Source organism: Gossypium hirsutum, chromosome D10, assembly GCF_007990345.1.
Source record: "Gossypium hirsutum isolate 1008001.06 chromosome D10, Gossypium_hirsutum_v2.1, whole genome shotgun sequence".
NCBI classification, from domain to species: Eukaryota; Viridiplantae; Streptophyta; class Magnoliopsida; order Malvales; family Malvaceae; genus Gossypium; species Gossypium hirsutum.
Window position 1 is genome coordinate 65,900,175 of NC_053446.1, and position 20,214 is coordinate 65,920,388.

The following is a 20,214-nucleotide window of genomic DNA, read 5'->3' on the forward strand; positions in this document are numbered from 1 at the left end:
AGCCGTATTCTTAGAGGACCTGTTGTAGCTCAACATCAAAACGATGGCATCATCAGGTTTTTCACCAGCTTCACCACCTGTCTTCAATGGAGAGGGTTTCAACATTTGGGCAGTTAAGATGAGGACTTACCTGCAGGCATTCGACCTATGGGAAGTTGTCAACTCAGATGCTGAGCCAGCACCTCTTCGAGCTAATCCAACAGTTGCTCAAATAAGGCAACACACTGATGAAAGAACAAAAAGGCACAAGGCCATGTCATGCATACAGAATTGTGTGACAGATGTGATCTTTATGAGGATCATGGCCTGTGAAACACCAAAGGAGGCTTGGGACAAGCTGAAAGAAGAATTTCAGGGGACTGAGAAAACAAGGCAACAACAGCTGCTCAACTTGAGAAGAGATTTCGAAAATCTCAAAATGAAAGAGGAAGAAACAGTTAAGCAGTACTCAGACCGGATTATGGCTGTTGTAAACAGCATAAGGCTCCTAGGAGAGCAATTCAGTGAAGCTAGAATGGTTGAGAAAGTCATGTCCACTCTACCAGAGAGGTATGAAGCTAAAATTTCATCCCTCGAAGACTCAAGGGACTTGACAACTATCTCCTTAACTGAGCTAATCAATGCCTTGTATGCACAAGAGCAAAGAAGAGCCAGCAGACAAGAGGAGCACCAGGAAGGGGCTTTTCAAGCCAAAGAAGCCTCGAGCATCAAAACTCATAAAGGCAAAAAGTTCTGGAAAAACAGGCCTAAGCCTGATGCTGCTAGGAGCAGTGACCAACTCTGCAGACATTGTAAAAGAGCTGGTCATCCAGAAGATAGATGCTGGTTTAGACCAGATGCAGTATGCCAACACTGCAAGAAAAAGGGCCATGTTGAAAAAGTTTGCAAGAATAGAAGCAAACCAAGACAGAATCAATTTCAGCAACAAAAAGTAGAAGCTCGAGTAGCTGAAGAAAGCAGTGATCAAGAAGAACATGTTTTTGCTGTGTCATGTGCAGCAAATCAGAAAAAGGGTTCAAAGGGCTGGCTTCTAGACAGTGGGTGCACAAACCACATGTCACCAGATGCAACTATCTTCAAAACCCTGGACAGAACCTGCAAAACCAAAGTAAAAATTGGAAATGGTCAGTTAATCAATGCTGAAGGAAGAGGAGATGTGCTGATTCATACTTCTACAGGTGGCAAAATCATTTCAAATGTACTTTTGGTACCTGAAATCGATAGGAACCTTCTCAGTATAACTCAACTACTTGAGAAAGGTTACTCAGTTGTTTTCAAGGAGAAAGAATGTCAAATTTTTGATCCAAGTGGATCAAACCTTATAACAGTCACCATGACTGATAAATGTTTTGAAGTAGACTGGCCAAATGACTCACATTCAGCCTGCATAGCCTCCACTGATGACTCGAGACTCTGGCACCAGAGGCTTGGACATGCAAACTACAAATCCATAGCCCGCATGGTCAATGAAGGTCTGGCAGAAAATTTCATCGATTCAGTGAAGAATGATGAGCTTTGTGAGATATGTCAGCAAGGAAAATTGGCAAGATTGCCATTTCCAACAAGCACAACATAGAGGGCATCAGAGAAGCTCCAGCTTGTGCATACAGATGTGTGTGGACCAATGAAGACTGAGTCTCTCAAAGGAAGCAGGTACTTTATTCTATTTATTGATGACTTAACAAGATACTGCTGGATTTATTTTCTAAAACAGAAATCAGAAGTTCCATCTGTGTTCCTGAAGTATAAAGCTGCTGTTGAAACTGAGTCTGGTTGCAAACTTAGAGCAATGAGGTCAGATAATGGAACTGAGTACACCTCAGCTCAGTTCCAAGCCTACTGTGAAGAAGCAGGTATCAAACACCAGTTGACTAATGTGTATACACCCCAACAGAATGGGGTCAGTGAAAGGAAAAACAGAAGCTTGATGAACATGGCAAGATGTCTTCTGTTTGAGAAGAATTTGCCCAAAACTCTGTGGGCTGAAGCTGTTAACACAGCAGTCTATCTCCAAAACAGGCTCCCAACCAAGGCTCTGGCTGAAAAGACTCCATTTGAAGCCTGGTTTGGGTTTAAGCCATCACTGGCTCATCTCAGAACCTTTGGTTGTCTGTGCTATACTCAAGTTCCAGCTGAGAAGAGAAGCAAGCTAGATAAAAGAGCTCAAGCAGGGATCTTGATCGGCTACAGCTTGGTTAAGAAGGGCTACAGAATTCTAGAACCTGCTACAAACAAGACATTGGTTAGCAGGGATGTTGTTTTCAATGAAAAAGGACACTGGAATTGGGAGAAGGCTGAACCAGAGGTAGTGGCTGAAGATCTGGCAGTGGACCAAGTTGAAAATGATGAAAACACACCTGAAATGGATGTAGATGATGTTCCAATCAGAGGCACTCGATCACTGGCTGATGTTTATGAAAGAGCACAAGTGGCTACTGTTGAACCAAGTTGCTTTGAAGAAGCAGAAAACCAGGAGGACTGGAAGCAAGCAATGATTGAAGAAATCAGAATGATTGAAAAGAATCAGACCTGGAGTCTGGTTGATAAACCAACAAACAGGAAGATTATTGGTGTCAAATGGGTTTATCGAGTAAAGAACAATGCTGATGGTAGCCTAAACAAGTTAAAGGCTAGATTGGTTGTGAAAGGTTTCAGTCAAAGGTATGGGTCAGATTACCTGGAAACCTTTGCACCAGTGGCCAGGCTAGACACTATCAGACTGCTAGTTGCCTTAGCAGCACAAAAACAGTGGCTGATACACCAACTTGATGTAAAATCAGCATTTCTGAATGGATTCCTTGAAGAGGAGATTTATGTGGAGCAACCTCAAGGTTTCAAGGTGTCTGGCAAGGAAGAAATGGTGTACAAGCTCAACAAAGCCTTGTATGGCTTGAAACAGGCTCCAAGGGCCTGGTATAGCAGAATAGATGGCTATCTGACCAGTCAAGGGTTTGAAAGAAGTCTTAGCGAGCCAACTCTGTATGTTAAATCAACTAGTGCTGAAACTCAGCTCATTGTCTCAATATATGTCGATGACCTACTGGTGACAGGAGGAGATCATGAGATGCTAAGCAGTTTTAAAGTCAAAATGCAACAGCACTTTGAAATGTCAGACTTGGGATTGATGTCTTACTTCTTAGGCATGGAAGTAACTCAAGCTAAGAATGGGATTTGGCTAAGTCAAAAGACCTTTGCTATGAAGGTTCTCAATAAATTCTCAATGGAGAATTGCAAAGCAACCAGCACACCAGTTGCTGTTGGAGAAAAACTCTCGAGCCAAGACAAGCATGAAAAGGTTTGTGAAACAACATATCGAAGTCTAGTTGGATGTTTGTTGTATTTGACTGCTACTAGACCTGACATAATGTATGCTGTGAGTCTACTCTCGAGGTTTATGCATTGTTCAAATGAAAGTCATTTTAGAGCTGCAAAAAGGGTTCTAAGATACATCAAAGGAACTTTGTCCTATGGAATGCAGTTTACCAAGGCTGAGAACTTGAAGCTAGTTGGATATTGTGACAGTGATTGGGCTGGTTCCTTGGATGACATGAAGAGCACTACAGGTTATGCTTTCAACATAGGCTCTGCTATGATTTGCTGGAGCTCAAAGAAGCAGGAAGTAGTGGCTCAGTCGACTGCAGAAGCAGAATATGTAGCTGCTGCTGCAGCAGTCAATCAAGCCATATGGCTTAGAAAAATTTTGAAAGATATAAATCATGAGCAAAAGGAAGCAACTGAGATAATGTGTGACAACCAATCAGCAGTTGCTATTGCTAAGAATCCTGTTTTTCATGGAAGGACCAAGCACTTCAACATCAAACTTCATGCAGTTCGAGAAATGGAACAAGCTCATGTTGTTAAGCTGATACATTGCAGTTCTGAAGAGCAAATTGCTGATATTTTAACAAAAGCACTAAGTGTTTCCAAGTTTCAACATCTGAGAGCTAATATGGGAGTTCGCAACATGCTAACCAAGGAGGAGTATTGAAGTAATGGTCAGCATGCAGCAACCAAGACCATCGAAGGCTCAACATGCAGAAGTTGCTGGTTCATCTAGTCAGCAAGCTGTTTATGTTTCATTTTGTAATTTTAAGTTAAAGTAATGTAACTTAGTTGCTTTATAACCATGTTAGGTTTATGCTTGATGTAATTTTGATGTTGATTGAGCTGATAAATCAGCTTTGTTTATTTGTTCAAGCTAATTAGCACAAGTTACTATGTGTATTAGTGGTAGTAGGTGAAGTTTAGGTCAACCTACTATTTTGTCAAGATTGTAAACTTGTTTATGTATTGGCTGTGTGCCATTTTGAAGTTTAAGGAATGAATTCAACAAGTTTTCATCCATATGCTCTCCATTTTTAGTTTTACTTAAAAATCCATTTGAGTTTTCTGCTTTGTTTCTCCTACAAGTCACGAGACTTGCTAGACAAGCATCTTGCTGAAGCTTGCTGCTGCTGCCTCTTGCTCCAACAAGATGTTAACTATTTCCTGGTTTCTGTATTTGGAGAATTGTTCAGTTTATATTTGGTTTTTGTTGGTTAGATATCTATAAGATTGCTTAGATGTTGATATTGTTTTCTGCGGAAAAAAATTGCAAGTCGAAGAGGATTTGATGTTTAAGGTTGTCATTAACTAATTAAAATAATTGCTGTAAGTGGCATAATTTTTATAACTTAATCCAAAACAGGTCTCACCTGATGGTTAAGATTCTTAAACAGATGAAGATCCGATGAACACCACAACACAGCACGAGCATCGAATCAGCCACAAATCCATGTTGCCATGATCCCATTTCGTTCGAGTGAGTGAAATTATGGTACTTTTTTCAAGTTACCTTGTGTTACAAGCTTGTGTGTTAATTGCTTTAACTACTATAAAATTCAATCTGCATTCACTTTCAAAAGAAAATCCTCTCTATTCTGAATGATGGTTTGAGTTTTGCCATCCCTAAATAATAGGGATGATATCTTAAAGATCAAATATGATTTGAGAAAACTAGCTACACTTGGATTTCATTTCTCACTCCAGCATACGAGTTTGCAAAATAGCACAGAGACAGTCTGGATTGCTAAGCTTTTTCTCTATTATAGCGCAGCAACGCTCGGAAACTGGAGCTCACCGGTATTTTGATAATTATTGGAAATGTTGAATTTTGATAATAAATTCAATTCTTGAGAAACCAAACTCACAAGTATAAACTACTACGTTACATTTTGATGGCTGAGCTGAGATAGCAAGGATTTGATAAATGAATCAAGTCTTGACTTTGTTGGTTGTCCCACCGTTTTATTCCTTTTTATCTATGGTATGATATGCAACAATCACTTATGGTATTCCTTTTGCGTTAAATATTGTAACATTTAGGTTAATATTTGACCTTGAACACCTTCAATAATTTCAATTTACTCAACAAAGCAAGGAATCTTGCTAAGCTGATCTTTCTGTCAGCTGGTGTGAATCACAACAAAAATAGATATATTTTGATGCTTGAAAACACCAGCTAACCAATTTTACATTATAATTTGGAGACTCAAAGCATTGTTTTGATAAAGGAATTTGCATTAATATTATGGTAGGTAAGTTGATATGTGAAAGCAAATCCATTTTTGTTTATTGTCAATGGAATCTTTGACAATTTTGGCATGTTTTCTTTTGCACATTAAAGCTTTGGGATTAATTTAAATTCTTTTTATCAAACATTTGAGATCTTATAAACTGCAACCTTCATACATAAATAGATAAACAATTGAAAGATTGGAAACAAAGAAAAGAGAAATTTCATAAAACAAAAATGAAAACTCACCAATCAGATTTCTATTTACATTAATTGTTTATTCTTCCAATTTTCAATTTTCAATTTTCTCTTCTTTTCTTTTTTTATCGATTGAGTTTCAGTCCCCACTAACAATTTAATTTTGTTCGACTTTTTTGAAAGCTATTGAGTTCCATAGAACCCTGCAATGCTTATACTCACAATAAACACCATAACCCACATCTACTTCACTTGAGTTTCCATTTCTTGAATGCAATATTCAGCATAACTAAGACATTTCTCAAATAATATTCCCTAAATGCATTGAATTTGTAGTCCGGTTCATTTTACGGTATGATGATAACAACAAATAATATTTTGGCAGATTATGTGTAAAAGAATATTTTATGTGTAATTAATGTAATGATATGATATGATATGTTAGAGTTGAAAGAATGTATTATAAGAGTTTATGTTAAAATGTTGTGTTTATTTTAGAATGTCATAATCAATATGTACATGTGGTTTATTGAAAGCAATAGATGAACACTAATAAATATAAAGATATACTTAGGGTGAGTTTGGATGGGCGGTGCGTTTACCTGCGGTTAATGTAAAAACAACGGTGGCGGTGAGATTAAATACTGTAGCAACACTGTAGCGTCAGACAAAATGTAGGCTAAACGCACCGCACCGCACCCAATCGCCCATCCAAACCCACCCTAAGTTTTGCATTCGATCCACGTTAAGTTACAATAATTATATTCAACTTTAAGTTTTAAGATTACGTTGTATGCATAGATGAAGTCTGCATGGGTATAATGAATTTGTATATTATATAATTATTGTGGCATGGTAGTTTATATTATATAATTAGTTTATATCCTTTTCATCAAACACTTAAGTGCTTGTAAAGTGCAACCTTTATACATTAATAGATAAATTTCAATTTTAGTCTCTATACTATGTTAAAATTTGAGATTTAAACTTTATATTTGATCTTTTTTATATAGTTTGGTGCTTCAACGTTTATAATGTCATTAGTTAGTTTAAATATTTTATTCTAATTAAAATTCTGACATAAATTTAAAGGAGTGTTAACATCGTTAAATTTTTTTGTTAAAATCAAGTCCATTATAATTTTATTTTTTGTGACATGATTATAATGTTGAATTCAAATATTTTAGTAATACGTAGGTGCGTCTTCTTCTCTCTATAAATAAATAGAGTCGGGGGTTTTAGAGTTTTTAAACTGTCCATCATAGTTCGGTTCTCGATTTTTTCATATTAATTTTTGGTTTTGAATTTTTAGACTTATTTTGACAAAATTAACTTTGTTTTGTGCATTTTTTTAATATTATTTGATAGATCTGAAAACCCTTTTCATAAATATGACAATATCTCTTTAAATAATTATTAATTTTTATTGATGGTGTCCAATGATTTGCATTAAAATTAAAATTGACTGATTTTCTTGAAAAACTAATCTACTTTATTTTTGCCAGTAAATTTGGTAGTGGTTAGCCCTGCAAATAAGAATATTTTATCGTAATCCTTCTTCACATGGATAAACCTGCCAATGCATGAAGATACCAGCTAACCAATTCTACATTATAATTTTGAGACTCAAAGCATTGTTTTGAGAAAGGAATTTGCATTAATATTATGGTAGCTAGGTAAGTTGATACGTGAAAGCAAATCCATTTTTGTTTACTGTCAATGGAATCTTTGATAGTTTCACACATGTTTTCTTTTGTCCATCAAAGCTTTGGGATTAACTTCTTATAAACTGCAACCTTCTTACATAAATAGATAAATAATTGAAAGTTTGGAAACAGAGAAAAGGGAAACTCACTAACCAGATTCTAGCAATTGAACAAAAAAAAAATCAAATCTTTTCCCTCCCAAAAAAGTATTTACTTTTAAAAGTTTGGGGTTTTATTCTTCCAATTTTCTATTTTCCCCCTTTTTTCCCACCAAGAATTTAATTTTGTTTGGCTTTTTGAAAGCTATTGAGTCACAACAAACACAATAACCCACATGTTAAATTTTTCATAAATAGAATTTTTTTTCTGTATATGCTTTTACTTTTTTTGTATTAATTTCAACTCGAAGCTTCTCCTCATACCCATTGCTTTGAATATTAAGATTGAATTAGGAAGTAATTATAGGATATAAAAAATAATTAATAATTGATATGAATATTTAAAAAAAAAATTATATCCATACAAGTATATGAGTGTCACAGATGGATGTTTATAATGGAGGTTCAACATTGTGCAGAAGCTACCACTGAAACAATGGCTTATCTTCAACCATTGATCTTCTATATTCTGTCTGCTCTTGCAATATTTTGGCTTATTTCTCCCTCCCATTCCTCTTTAGATAATGTTAATGTATTTTAATGAATTGTTTTAATGTATTTTGGAGTAAAAATAATCCACAAAAAAGAAGATTAAATTAAAAAAATTTGTTAATTGGCACATGGTTAAGCATTATTTTTTCCTTCTTTCGGAACCCAGTTTGAGCTTTGCTCCAAGATGGATGCATCCATTAATTGAGCTAAATAAGAACAGCCCATGCAGTGTGTATGGGGCCATAAATTTTACAATTAATATTTTAAAAAAGTGTCCAACTTATATAATCACATGGTTTACTGAAACCCGTCTGCATTAGATATAGCAACAACATTAATTGTTTCTCGTCACATGGTTTACTGAAAGGGAAAGAAAACAATAGTCATCATCCCCATTCTCAACTATAAAAACCCTTGCATAATGGAGGTTCAGCATTGTGCAAAAGCTATCACTTAAACAATAATGGCTTATCTTCGACCATTGATCTTCTATATTCTGGCTGCTCTTGCAATATTCATGCTTATTTCTCCCTCCCATTCCTCTTTAGATAATGTTAATGACAACGTTACTGTGTCACTGTACTATGAAACAAGTTTATGTCCACGTTGTGCCTCCTTTATCTCCAATGACCTCGTCAAGGTCTTCCACACTGACCTCCATACCATTACCAATCTAAGATTGGTCCCTTGGAGCAATGCTGAAATCCATTGCCAGGTTTCCAACTCCATTCTTCATTTTAATATATTTTCATTATTAACTAATGAAGTTCAATTTCTTTCTTCTACTGTAACTAATTATAGTTTATGCAACAATGTCCAGCATGGAGAAGAAGAATGCCACTTAAACACTATACATAGTTGTGTCATCCATTTCTGGCCTGATGTGGTAACTTCTATTAGCCATAAGTATTTGTACTCCTCTCCAACTCGTGTTTACTTACTCTACTGTGTAGCAGAAAGAACACTTGGAATTCATTGGCTGCACAGAGCAACAAAGCTTAAAGGGGTGGCCCGTTGAAGCACTGTGGAAAAATTGCAGTGAAAAGCTGAGATTGAATGAGGAGATAATCAACGAATGCTATACTACTGGATTTGGATATAAGGTTGGCTGCATGTCTTAGTATTTAATTAACACTTCTCCTTAGCTTTTTCTAACATTGAATTTCCAAATTAATAAAATGCAGCTTCTGCTGCAATATGCTAACGAAACCGCACATCTGAAGCCAGCTCAAGAATATGTGCCATGGGTGGTGGTGAATAATCAGCCACTCAGACAAGTGAGTTTTGTTTATTTCTCCCTCTTGGTGTGACTGTGAAGTAAAATTTTGTGACAAGCAACTTCAATATTTATTTCATGGTTGCAGGACTTTGAAAATTTTGTGAAATATGTGTGCCAAGCTTATAAAGGAGATCATAAACCAGCTGCTTGCAAAGCACAATCATCCAATCTCAGCCCAACCATCTATGCATGTAATATCTATATATGGAGTATTTTTCTTTTGATTTGTAAATTTGTAAAAATGCATTGTATCATTTTTCATTATGGGTAGCATTTGCAGTACCCCAGCCGCCAGTAATTCCAGTGGTAGACTTCTACAAATTGGCGCTTCAGTGGCCTCCCTCTGTTTGTAGGTCTACTCTCAACTGTAAACTCCCAATCCCAACTGATTTCAAAATACATGGAATTTGGGCGCAAGACGCTCATGACATGCCGGTGCCCCCGTACGATGGAAGGAAGCCTTGCACCCATCCAGCACCTATTCTAAGCTGGTTACCACTCCAAGTACGCATACGTACATTCTTCGCTTGAAACTATTAAGTAATTTATCTGTAATCTAATCAATTTTTTTTATTTTTTTATTTAAAAGCATTTGTTGATGAGCGATGTAGCTCTTTGGAACCAATTGCCCACACGTTGGCCGAACTTGGCATCGACAGGGTCAGACAATGGGTTTTGGACCAAGGAATGGGTGAAACATGGCACATGTTCCGACTTTGCACAACATCCTCTGTCATACTTCCAATCGGCCATACAACTTAGGACAAATTTAAATCCAGGTATATCGAATAAATTGTTTTTATTTTCCCTTCACATTCCTATTTGTGTTTAATATACTTTATTGTCTCTTATTTGTTTTAATGAATTTTGGGATTTAGCTATGGGACTCACACGTGGATCCACCTATACGGTCCGACAAGTTGCGGACATAGTTTTCCGGCTTATAGGAGCATCTCCACAAATTTCTTGCAGTAAACACAGAAGAACTAGAGTTCTACTACTCGGGGAGATGTTTATTTGTTATGGAAGACCGGGGCCATCCCATACCTTTGGAACTCCCCAAAATTGTTCCAACTTATTTTACGGCCTGTGCAGTAGTGGATCCGATACCATAGAATTTCCATAGCCAGCTTTACCACAGTTGTCTCATATATATTTAAAAATGTTCAATGTAATACCTGAATTATCAGTATGTGTTTTATTACAGTACTCTAAATTATCATATATGTTTTTTTATCTTTATAAAATCCGATCAACAACTTTGAATGATTTAAACTCAAAATTATTCGATTTTGAAATAACATTAATCTGAATATAGATTTAAAATTACCCAAAACCAATCCCATAACATTATAATGTACTTTTGAAAGAATATCAAACCAACAAATTTAACAAAGAATTTCGCATAATTGTCGAAAAAACACTCAATTTTTTTGAGTTTTTGGGTTTGAGCCATTAACCTTTTTTTTTTGGATTGACACCCTTAACGGTATGATTTTTTAATAAATTAACCCAATTTTAACAGAAAATGTGAGTTGATCGTCGGTCAAACCATAGGTAAACAAAGTAGCCTATGTGGTGTGCCACATAAGCACGAGTTCGGGTGTCGGTTACGTACGAGGAAGGATTAGCACTAAAGGTGATCATGGGCTGGGCCGGGCCAGGCCTAAAATTTTTTTTGGCCCGCGCCCTAGGCCTGGGCTCGACCTAGCCCAAAATATGGGCCTGAAATTTTGTCCAAGCCCGTCCCGAGAAAAAATCCTAAGCCCGAGCCCGACCCTTTTTTTAATAAACACCAAAATTGTATCTTAAAAATAAAAAATAAAAGAAGTATTTTAAAAATACTTTAAAAATAAAAAATAAAAAATATATATTTATTATATAAATACTAAATGTCTAATGGGAAATGGGGAAATGGAAAATGTATTTTAAAAATAAAAATATATATTTATTATATATTCAGGCCGGGCCTGGACCAAAAAAGTTTTGCAAACGGGCCTCATTTTTTGCCCAAACCCATATTTCGGGCCTATATTTTTACCCAAACCCTCTCATATTTTGGGTGGGCCATCGGGCCGGGCCGCCCAACCCATGATCACCTCTAATTAGCACCCTCGCGCCCAAAATTGGTACTTAGTTAATTAATTAGTGTCTCGTCGAAAATTGAAAACTTTAAAGAGATTTAAAATACGATCCTTTCTTAAAATATTAAAAATTTGAGAAATGAACATATTTCACGTTAATCGAGAAAAAGAATCGCGTCCCGTGAGTTAGGACACAATATCTTAAATTCTTGATGGACAAATAAACGCCTAAAAATTTATTTTAAAAGATGTTTGACTATATCGGTTTTAGAAAAAATCATATTCCGTAAGTTAGAACACGATCTTTTAGTAATTCTCGAGATTATTTAAAATTTATGCTTAAAAATGTTCGGGTATTTGGATTTTTTTTAGAAAGTTGAAACCCCGTAAGTTAGGGAACGACTTTTCGAATTTCAAAATATGAATATTGCTTGTTTAAAACATCATTTTTAATGAATCGAGTAAAATGTAGGACGATTTTGTACATAGTAAAATAAATACAGAGACGGATTAATTAATGTAGGATAAATAGTAAATAAAAGAGTCGAATTAAAATGCTTTTAAAATAAAATAGGCATAAAAAGGTTGACATTACGCGAAACAACGAAACAATAAAGGAAATATAAAATATATACAAGTGTATATAAAAATTGGGGATTAAATTCAAAAAGTATGTATTATATTATATTCGGGACAAGTGAGTTTGTTTATTTCTCTCTTGGTGTGATTGTGAAGTAGCATTTTGTGACAAGTAACTTCAATATTTATTTCATGGTTGCAGGACTTTGAAAATTTTTGTGAAATATGTGTTGTTGACACCATTTTTTTGATAAAACAGGGTCGATTTGGGTTTTGAAAAATAAAGACGAATATGGAGTCGCCACCAATTCTTTTTTGATGAGGTGTGATCGGGCCACCTCGAAAGATGGTTTTTTTTTATAAACAATTTGATTTTATCAAAACAACAATTTTGGTCTGCAAAAATAAAAAAGGGGTTCGGGAGTCGGTTACGTACGAGGAATGATTAGCACACTCGTAATCGAGAAAGAAAATTTTGAAGAATTTAAAATACAAACCTTTGTCAAAATATTGAAAATATTTAAAAAAGAAAAAAGAGCATATTTCACGTTAATCGAGAAAGAGAATCGCATCTTGTAAGTTAGGACACAATGTCTTAAATTTTTGACACGAAAATAAATGCCAAAAATTTGCTTATTTGAGAAGAGTTCGATTATCTCGGGTTTAGAAAAGAGATCATGTCCCGTGAGTTAGAACACGATCTTTTGTTAATTCCCAAGAACATTTAAAAACTTTGATTGAAATGATTCGTGTATTTGGATTTATCGAGAAAACTGAAACCCCGTAAGATAGGGTACGATTTTTCCGAATACCAAAATACGAAATGCTATTTATTTAAAACAAATTTTAATATATCGAGTAAAAAATGAAACACGATGTCGTAATAAAAAATGCGAAAATAAATTACATTGTTGGTATGCATAACAAAATAATAATACGATGATACAAGCATAAATAGCACAAATGCAAGTAAATGAAAGATAAATACAGAGATGAATTAATTAATGTAAGATAAATAGTAAATAAAAGAGTCGAATTAAAATGCTTTTAAAATAAAATAGGCATAAAAAGGACGACATTACGCGAAACAACGAAACAATAAAGGAAATATAAAATATATGCATTAGAGGTGCTCATGGGCCGGGCGGCTCGACGGCCCGCCCGAAATATGGGAGGGTTTGGGTAAAAATATAGGCCCGAAATATGGGCTTGGGCAAAAAAACGAGGCCCGTTTAGAAAACGGGCCGGGCCGGGCCTCGGGCACCACTTTTTCGACCCGGGCCCGGCCCGGCCCGATTTAATAAATATATTTATTTTTTAATTTTAAAATATTTTTTACATACTTTTTAATTTTTTAAAAATTTTAAAATACTTTTAAAATACTTTTTTTTTATTTTTTTTAATTTTAAAATATTTTTAAAATATTTTTTTAATTTTTTTAATTTTAAAATATTTAAAAAATATTTTTAAAATACTTTTTTTAATTTTTTAAAATTTTTAAAATAAAAATGGGCCGGGCCAGATCAGGCCCGGGCTTATGATTTTTTCTCGGGCTGGGCCTGGGCAAAATCTTAGGATCATAATATTAATAATAAATAGTAATGATGCAATATAATAATTTTAATAATGTTGAAATAATTAATTTAACAGGAAAAATAACTAAAACAGCAGATTGAGGGTTAAATTGAAAACAAACGAGGTTTTAGGGCCAAAATTAAAAATGAAAAGCACAAAAAAACTAAATCACAACACGCGTGAAAGGAAGAGGAGCAAAAGGGGAAATACTCCCTCGCTGACAAACGGCATCGTTCTAGTGAGGCGCGTGTGCATGGTTTGGGGACCAAATTAAAACAGAAGAAAAATTATGTAGCCAAAATTACAAATATATGAAAAAACTGCATTCAAAACAACACAAAAGTGGAGGCACCAATTGTGAAAATATCCCCCTAAATGAAGACACGTGGATCCTCTTTGCGGGTCGGGTCAACACGCGGATCCGAAGGACAAAACGACGTCGTTTCGAGCTTAAGGACGCCATTACTTGGCGGTATAAAAGCTAATTTTTTAAGAAAAGAAATCATTCCCTGTAGTTTGTAAAGAAACAAAAAAAAAGGGAAAAGGGGGTCTCTTTTCTCTGGATGAAGTCCAGATTCCGGCCAAAGGGCCGCCTTGTATCCGCCGCGCCGCCGCCACACCGGCCGCCGTATGCGTGCCGGAAAGTTCAAAGGTGAGTTTTTTTTTCCGCATATTTGTGTATGTATATATATAAACTATTCTTTTTTAAAAAGAAAAAAAAATGTAGATATATGTATGTCCAAAGAAGAAAAGAAAAAACTCAAAAAAAACGCAAGTAAATAAAAAAACGCAAGTAAAATAGAACAGACGGAAAAAAGAAAAGAGCAGAAACGAGAAAAAAAAAACTACCTTTAAAATTTTTTGTTTTTTGATTCCTGTGTTAAAAAAAAAGCTACATCACTGTTTGTAGCTTTTAAAAAATAGAGAGATTGAATTCTTAAAAATAAAAATTAAGTATTAAATTTCAAAAAGTACATAAATGTGATATCCTTTAAATTTAATCTTTTAAAAATTGGGGATTAAATTCAAAAAGTATCTATTATATTATATTTGATCTTAATCCTTCCTCACATGGATACAAATGCAAATAAGTAAATTTTCCTAAATTCCATATAATTATTATAACCTATCAAATGCTTACCTTTTATGCTTCTTTGCTTCCTGGTTAAGGTTTGGACCATAGATGACACCTACCAACTCCCATTTTATTCATTCCTCTTACCCAATTACAAAGAAAATCAAAATAGCAAGATGCAGAGGCCAAGGTTTGAATTGCCAGAAGCTTTGGTTATGGAAATTCCGTCAAAGCTTCCAGTTAAATCCCTTACTCGCTTCAACTGTGTTTGTAAGTATTGGTGTTCTTCTTTTCAAACTCCTCATTTCATTTCCAATAATTATCACAACAACCTTGAAAACAACAACCTTAATCTACTGCTTAGTCGCTGTGATGGTAACACCTTCCAACGTTATTTCTCTCAACTTTCAAATGAAAAATATCAAAATTATATAGTAAAACAAAACATTCACTTGCCCTTTTTTAAGAATGATCGCCCCTCTGTTTATGGTGCTTGTCATGGATTGTTGTGTTTACTTGATCCTTCAAAGGATAAGGCTGCCATTTGGAACCCATCAACCAGAGAGTTTAAAATCCTTCCACCATCTTCAATCCAACGCCCTCCATATTTTTCACCATTCGAAGAAACCTACCTTACTTTAGATGACGTTTCTTTTGACCACGCTTCTTTTGGGTTTGATTCTAAAACTGATGACTACAAAGTCATACGATTTGTTACTCTTACTTTTGTTAATAGTGAAGAACAATATCCACATCCTCATTTTATGGACCAAGTTGAGTTGTATTCTCTTAGAAGTAATTCCTGGAAGGAAATTCCATGTCCTGATTATAAACCAACTGAAACAACTTTGGGAAATAATTATGTAGACGGAATTTGCTATTGGAAAACAGAGACAGGGGCATATCTTGATTTTAGAGGACTAATTCTTTCATTTGACATGGGGAATGAGAAGTTCTCAATTTTACCTATCCCAGAATTCGTTGGGTCTTTCCCAGAATACTATGTTAATCTATTGGTGTTTAATGGATCACTTGGTGCTATTGTTTACCCAACGGAAGGAATTGACACGTCTTTTGATTTATGGGTTACAAGTGAAGGAGTGTGGACTAAACAATTCAATATTAAATCCATTTCTGGAGTTGTACGCCCACTGGGATTTGGAAAAAATGGTGACTTGTTTCTTAGAGACACAAATGATGAAGTACTCCTATTTGACGCCTCCACCCAAGAGCTTAAGGAGCTTCAGATTAATACTTATCTAGATCATTTTCGGTTCACCATCTCCCTTCACGCTTATTTAGAGAGCCTGGTTCGTATCAATGGAATACAAGAGAATATTGAGAAACATGTAATACGTCAACCAGCGAGAGATGCATCAAATGAATACTAAATATGAAGAAGGCATGAAATGGATACTGAATATGAAGAGGGATGCGGAGCTAGAACATATATGTGTAAGATGTAATAGGAATTTTTTGTTGTGAGCTTCTTAATATTGCTGTTATTGTTTGGGTTATATGTTTGAGATGTTAACTATTTCCTGGTTTCTGTATTTGGAGAATTGTTCAGTTTATATTTGGTTTTTGTTGGTTAGATATCTATAAGATTGCTTAGATGTTGATATTGTTTTCTGCGGAAAAAATTGCAAGTCGAAGAGGATTTGATGTTTAAGGTTGTCATTAACTAATTAAAATAATTGCTGTAAGTGGCATAATTTTTATAACTTAATCCAAAACAGGTCTCACCTGATGGTTAAGATTCTTAAATAGATGAAGATCCGATGAACATCACAACATGAGCATCGAATCAGCCACAAATCCATGTTGCCATGATGCCATTTCGTTCGAGTGAGTGAAATTATGGTACTTTTTTCAAGTTACCTTGTGTTACAAGCTTGTGTGTTAATTGCTTTAACTACTATAAAATTCAATCTGCATTCACTTTCAAAAGAAAATCCTCTCTATTCTGAATGATGGTTTGAGTTTTGCCATCCCTAAATAATAGGGATGATATCTTAAAGATCAAATATGATTTGAGAAAACTAGCTACACTTGGATTTCATTTCTCACTCCAGCATACGAGTTTGCAAAATAGCACAGAGACAGTCTGGATTGCTAAGCTTTTTCTCTATTATAGCGCAGCAACGCTTGGAAACTGGAGCTCTTCGGTATTTGGTTGCGTATGTACATGGAGACAGCTTCTGAGCTTCCTTCTCTACGTCATGCTTCCCACAGGACCATAATAATCATGAGTTACATCCACTCCATGGAATCCTGCAATGCTTATACTCACAATAAATACTATAACCCACATGTATTTCACTTGAGTTTCCATTTCTTGAATGCAATAATCAATTATACTTATCTACAATTTGAACCCAAACGAAGACATTTCTCAAAAATTTTATACCCAAAATAGCTGAAAAGTAGCTAAACAAAGATGAATTCCACCGATTACAGTGATTTGGAGTTACCAGATTATGAAGTCATCAATTACACCTTGTTTATACTCTTTCACAAGCAACCTTATATATGAAACTGATCCCCAATTTAAGCTTGTTGTTTTATATATCTTGTTTCTCCTTCTAAAGACCCAATTTCAAGTCTTCCTTTTTAAGGTGTTGTATAATTGCTCTCTAGAGATGATGACTTTGAAAATTTGTCACATGGTTTATTGAAAGTGACAAAAAACTATGGTGGTTAACTATCACCCCAATGCTTAACAATAATGGTTAGCTTTCAGTTGGAGACCCTCTTTAATTATATAAAAATAGTCAATTTTCAATTTTAGTTAATTTTTAGTTTTGATCCCTGACCTTTAGTTTCTTTCATAATTTGGCGCTTCAACTCCCAACTCCATAACGCCATTTTCTGTAACACAGAAGAAATAGTGTTCTACTACTTCGGGAGAGGTATATTTTTATGGAAGGCCGAGATTATTCCAACTCCTTGGAACACCTCAAAATTGTTCCAACTTATTTACTGCCAATTTAAGAGCCGACCAATGTCATAGAATTGTGCTATGTATCTGGCAAGCAATAAAAAATTTTATGAATAACAATTTAATAAAAATGATTAGCAAAATTGAAGTAGCTTTCATGCATTAAATGTTTGGCTTTTATGCCTCTTTGCTACATTGGTAAGGTTTGATCAATTTGCCTTTTATGTATTTGGCTGAATTTGGTTGTAATGGTTTCGCAGGCATTTGATTGAGCTGAGACACGGAGAGAAAGGAGCAAAGCCCCATCTGAACCTATTTATGATTAGTCATCATGACCTTCCCTTCCCATCCCTTCTCACCTCACTCATTTATTACTTTCTGCAACTGCCCCTCCACTTCGCCTTCTTTTTATTTCACCATATAAACATGTATGTATGTAGGTTAGAGTGCGGGATCTTGTTGTTTTACTTCCATTTTGGCTGATTAGTCTAATCTTCATGTAATGAACTATGCTATGTTGTTTCGATTATTTAAATAGAAAAATTGCAGTGAACAGCTGAGATTGAATGAGGAGATAATCAACAAATTAATGCTACGCTACTGGATTTGGATATAAGGTTAGCTGCATGTCCTAGTATTTAATTAACATTGAATTTCCAAATTAATAAAATGCAGCTTCTGCTTGCAATATGCTAACGAGACTGCACATCTGAAGCCACCTCAAGAATATGTGCCATGGGTGGTGGCGAATAATCAGCCTAGTGAGTTTGTTTATTTCTCTCTCTTGGTGTGATTGTGAAGTAGCATTTTGTGACAAGTAACTTCAATATTTATTCCATGGTTGCAAAACTTTGAAAATTTTGTGAAATATGTGTGTCAAGCTTATTAAGGTGATCATAAACCAGCTGCTTGCAAAGCAGTCTCAGCCCAACCATCCATGCATGTAATATCTATATATGTAAAAAGAAAAACAAACAAGCACGGTGAATGATTGGAAATGTTGAATGTTGATAATAAATTCAATTCTTGAGAAACCAAACTCACAAGTATAAACTACTACATTACATCTTGATGGCTGAGCTGAGATAGCAAGGATTTGATAAATGAATCAAGTCTTGACTTTGTTGGTTGTCCCACTGTTTTATTCCTTTTTATCTATGGTATGATATGCAACAATCACTTATAGTATTCCTTTTGCATTAAATATATATTGTAACATTTAGGTTAATATAATTTCAATTTACTCAACAAAGCAAGGAATCTTGCTAAGCTAATCTTTCTGTCAGCTGGTGTGAATCATAACAAAAATAGATATATTTTGATGCTTGAAAATACCAGCTAACCAATTCTACATTATAATTTGGAGACTCAAAGCATTGTTTTGATAAAGGAATTTGCATTAATATTATGGTGGGTAAGTTGTGTTGGAACTTTCAGCAAAACAAAATGAGAGACCGAATGAAGCAAAGAAAAAAAACTTGAAAGTGAAAAAAACTCTGTAAAAATGTAACTGAAAGTCATGTATTTTCATTCAAATTTTGAATATATGTGAGTTACAAAAGGTTTGTACAGTTACCTACTAGTTAACTGCTCCCATTAAAATTATACTAAAAATATTACAACTTGCATACAAAAGAAAGCTGTCATACCAGCTATTACATCAAAATACAAAAGATTTGGACAAAGTTACATAGGCACAAATCATCCAAAATAAGTTGCTTCAATCGGACCAGCTCCATTTCTTTACTTCAGAACAGTATAGCAGCTTGACATTGCTCAATTTGCTGCTGCTGGTCTTTTGTTGCAATGCAGGCCAAAGTTCAACAAGTTGATACGTGAAAGCAAATCCATTTTTGTTTACTGTCAATGGAATCTTTGACAGTTTTGCACATGTTTTCTTTTGTCCATCAAAGCTTTGGGATTAACTTCTTATAAACTACAACCTTCATACATAAATAGATAAATAATTGAAAGTTTCATAAAACGAAAATGGAAACTCACTAACCAGATTCTAGCAATTGAACAAAAAAAATCAAATCTTTTCCCTCTCAAAAAAGTACTTACTTTTAAAAGTTTGGGTTTTTATTCTTGCAATTTTCTATTTTCCCCCTTTTTTATTGATTGAGTTTCAATCCCCACAAAGAATTTAATTTTGTTTGGCTTTTTGAAAGCTATTGAGTCACAATAAACACAATAACCCACATGTACTTCACTTGAGTTTCCATTCAACTTGAACCCCAAACGAAGACATTTCTCAACAATTTATACCCAAACAAATAGCTAAAATGTAGCTAAACAAAGATGAATTCCACCGATTACAATGGACATGGATTTGGAGTTACCATATCATTAAGTCATCAACTACACCTTGCTTCTATGTATGCTCTTTCTCAAGCAACCCTATATATGAAACTGATCCACAATTTATATATCTTGTTTCTCTATCCAAAGACCCAATTTCAACGTTTATACTTCTTTTATAATTTGGTGCTTCAACATTTATAATGTCATTATTTAGTCTTAATATTTAGGAAAAATACCAAAAAAAGCCCTATTTTTTTAAAATTTACCGA

The 20,214-nt window shown here is 34.8% G+C and overlaps 2 protein-coding genes and 1 long non-coding RNA gene across 8 annotated transcripts; all 3 read left to right on the top strand.

Moving 5' to 3' along the window:
• The first annotated feature begins 4,478 nt into the window (after positions 1-4,478).
• On the top strand, positions 4,479-5,333 carry LOC121222605 (uncharacterized). Of its 2 annotated transcripts, none has more exons than XR_005919955.1 (2): positions 4,479-4,801; positions 5,091-5,333. It is a non-coding gene; the product is annotated as an uncharacterized lncRNA (long non-coding RNA). The 2 variants fall into 2 exon arrangements; XR_005919956.1 differs by having other exon boundaries at positions 5,096-5,333.
• A 3,202-nt stretch (positions 5,334-8,535) lies between these two features.
• Positions 8,536-10,657, top strand: LOC107944130 (uncharacterized). Of its 5 annotated transcripts, none has more exons than XM_041103702.1 (8): positions 8,536-8,823; positions 8,929-8,994; positions 9,065-9,211; positions 9,293-9,385; positions 9,473-9,578; positions 9,668-9,891; positions 9,977-10,166; positions 10,266-10,657. In XM_041103702.1, exons 1-8 carry the CDS (start codon positions 8,572-8,574, stop codon positions 10,511-10,513), a joined length of 1,326 nt encoding a protein of 441 aa, XP_040959636.1. In that variant the 5' UTR covers positions 8,536-8,571; the 3' UTR covers positions 10,514-10,657. The 5 variants fall into 5 exon arrangements, with proteins under 5 accessions (XP_040959636.1, XP_040959631.1, XP_040959632.1 ...); XM_041103697.1 differs by having other exon boundaries at positions 9,062-9,211; positions 9,659-9,891; positions 10,266-10,635; XM_041103698.1 differs by having other exon boundaries at positions 9,659-9,891; positions 10,266-10,635.
• A 3,487-nt stretch (positions 10,658-14,144) lies between these two features.
• LOC107935433 (F-box protein CPR1) lies at positions 14,145-16,274 on the top strand. Its single transcript, XM_041103705.1, has 2 exons — positions 14,145-14,277; positions 14,796-16,274. Exon 2 carries the CDS (start codon positions 14,877-14,879, stop codon positions 16,089-16,091), a length of 1,215 nt encoding a protein of 404 aa, XP_040959639.1. The 5' UTR covers positions 14,145-14,277; positions 14,796-14,876; the 3' UTR covers positions 16,092-16,274.
• Positions 16,275-20,214: the final 3,940 nt, after the last annotated feature.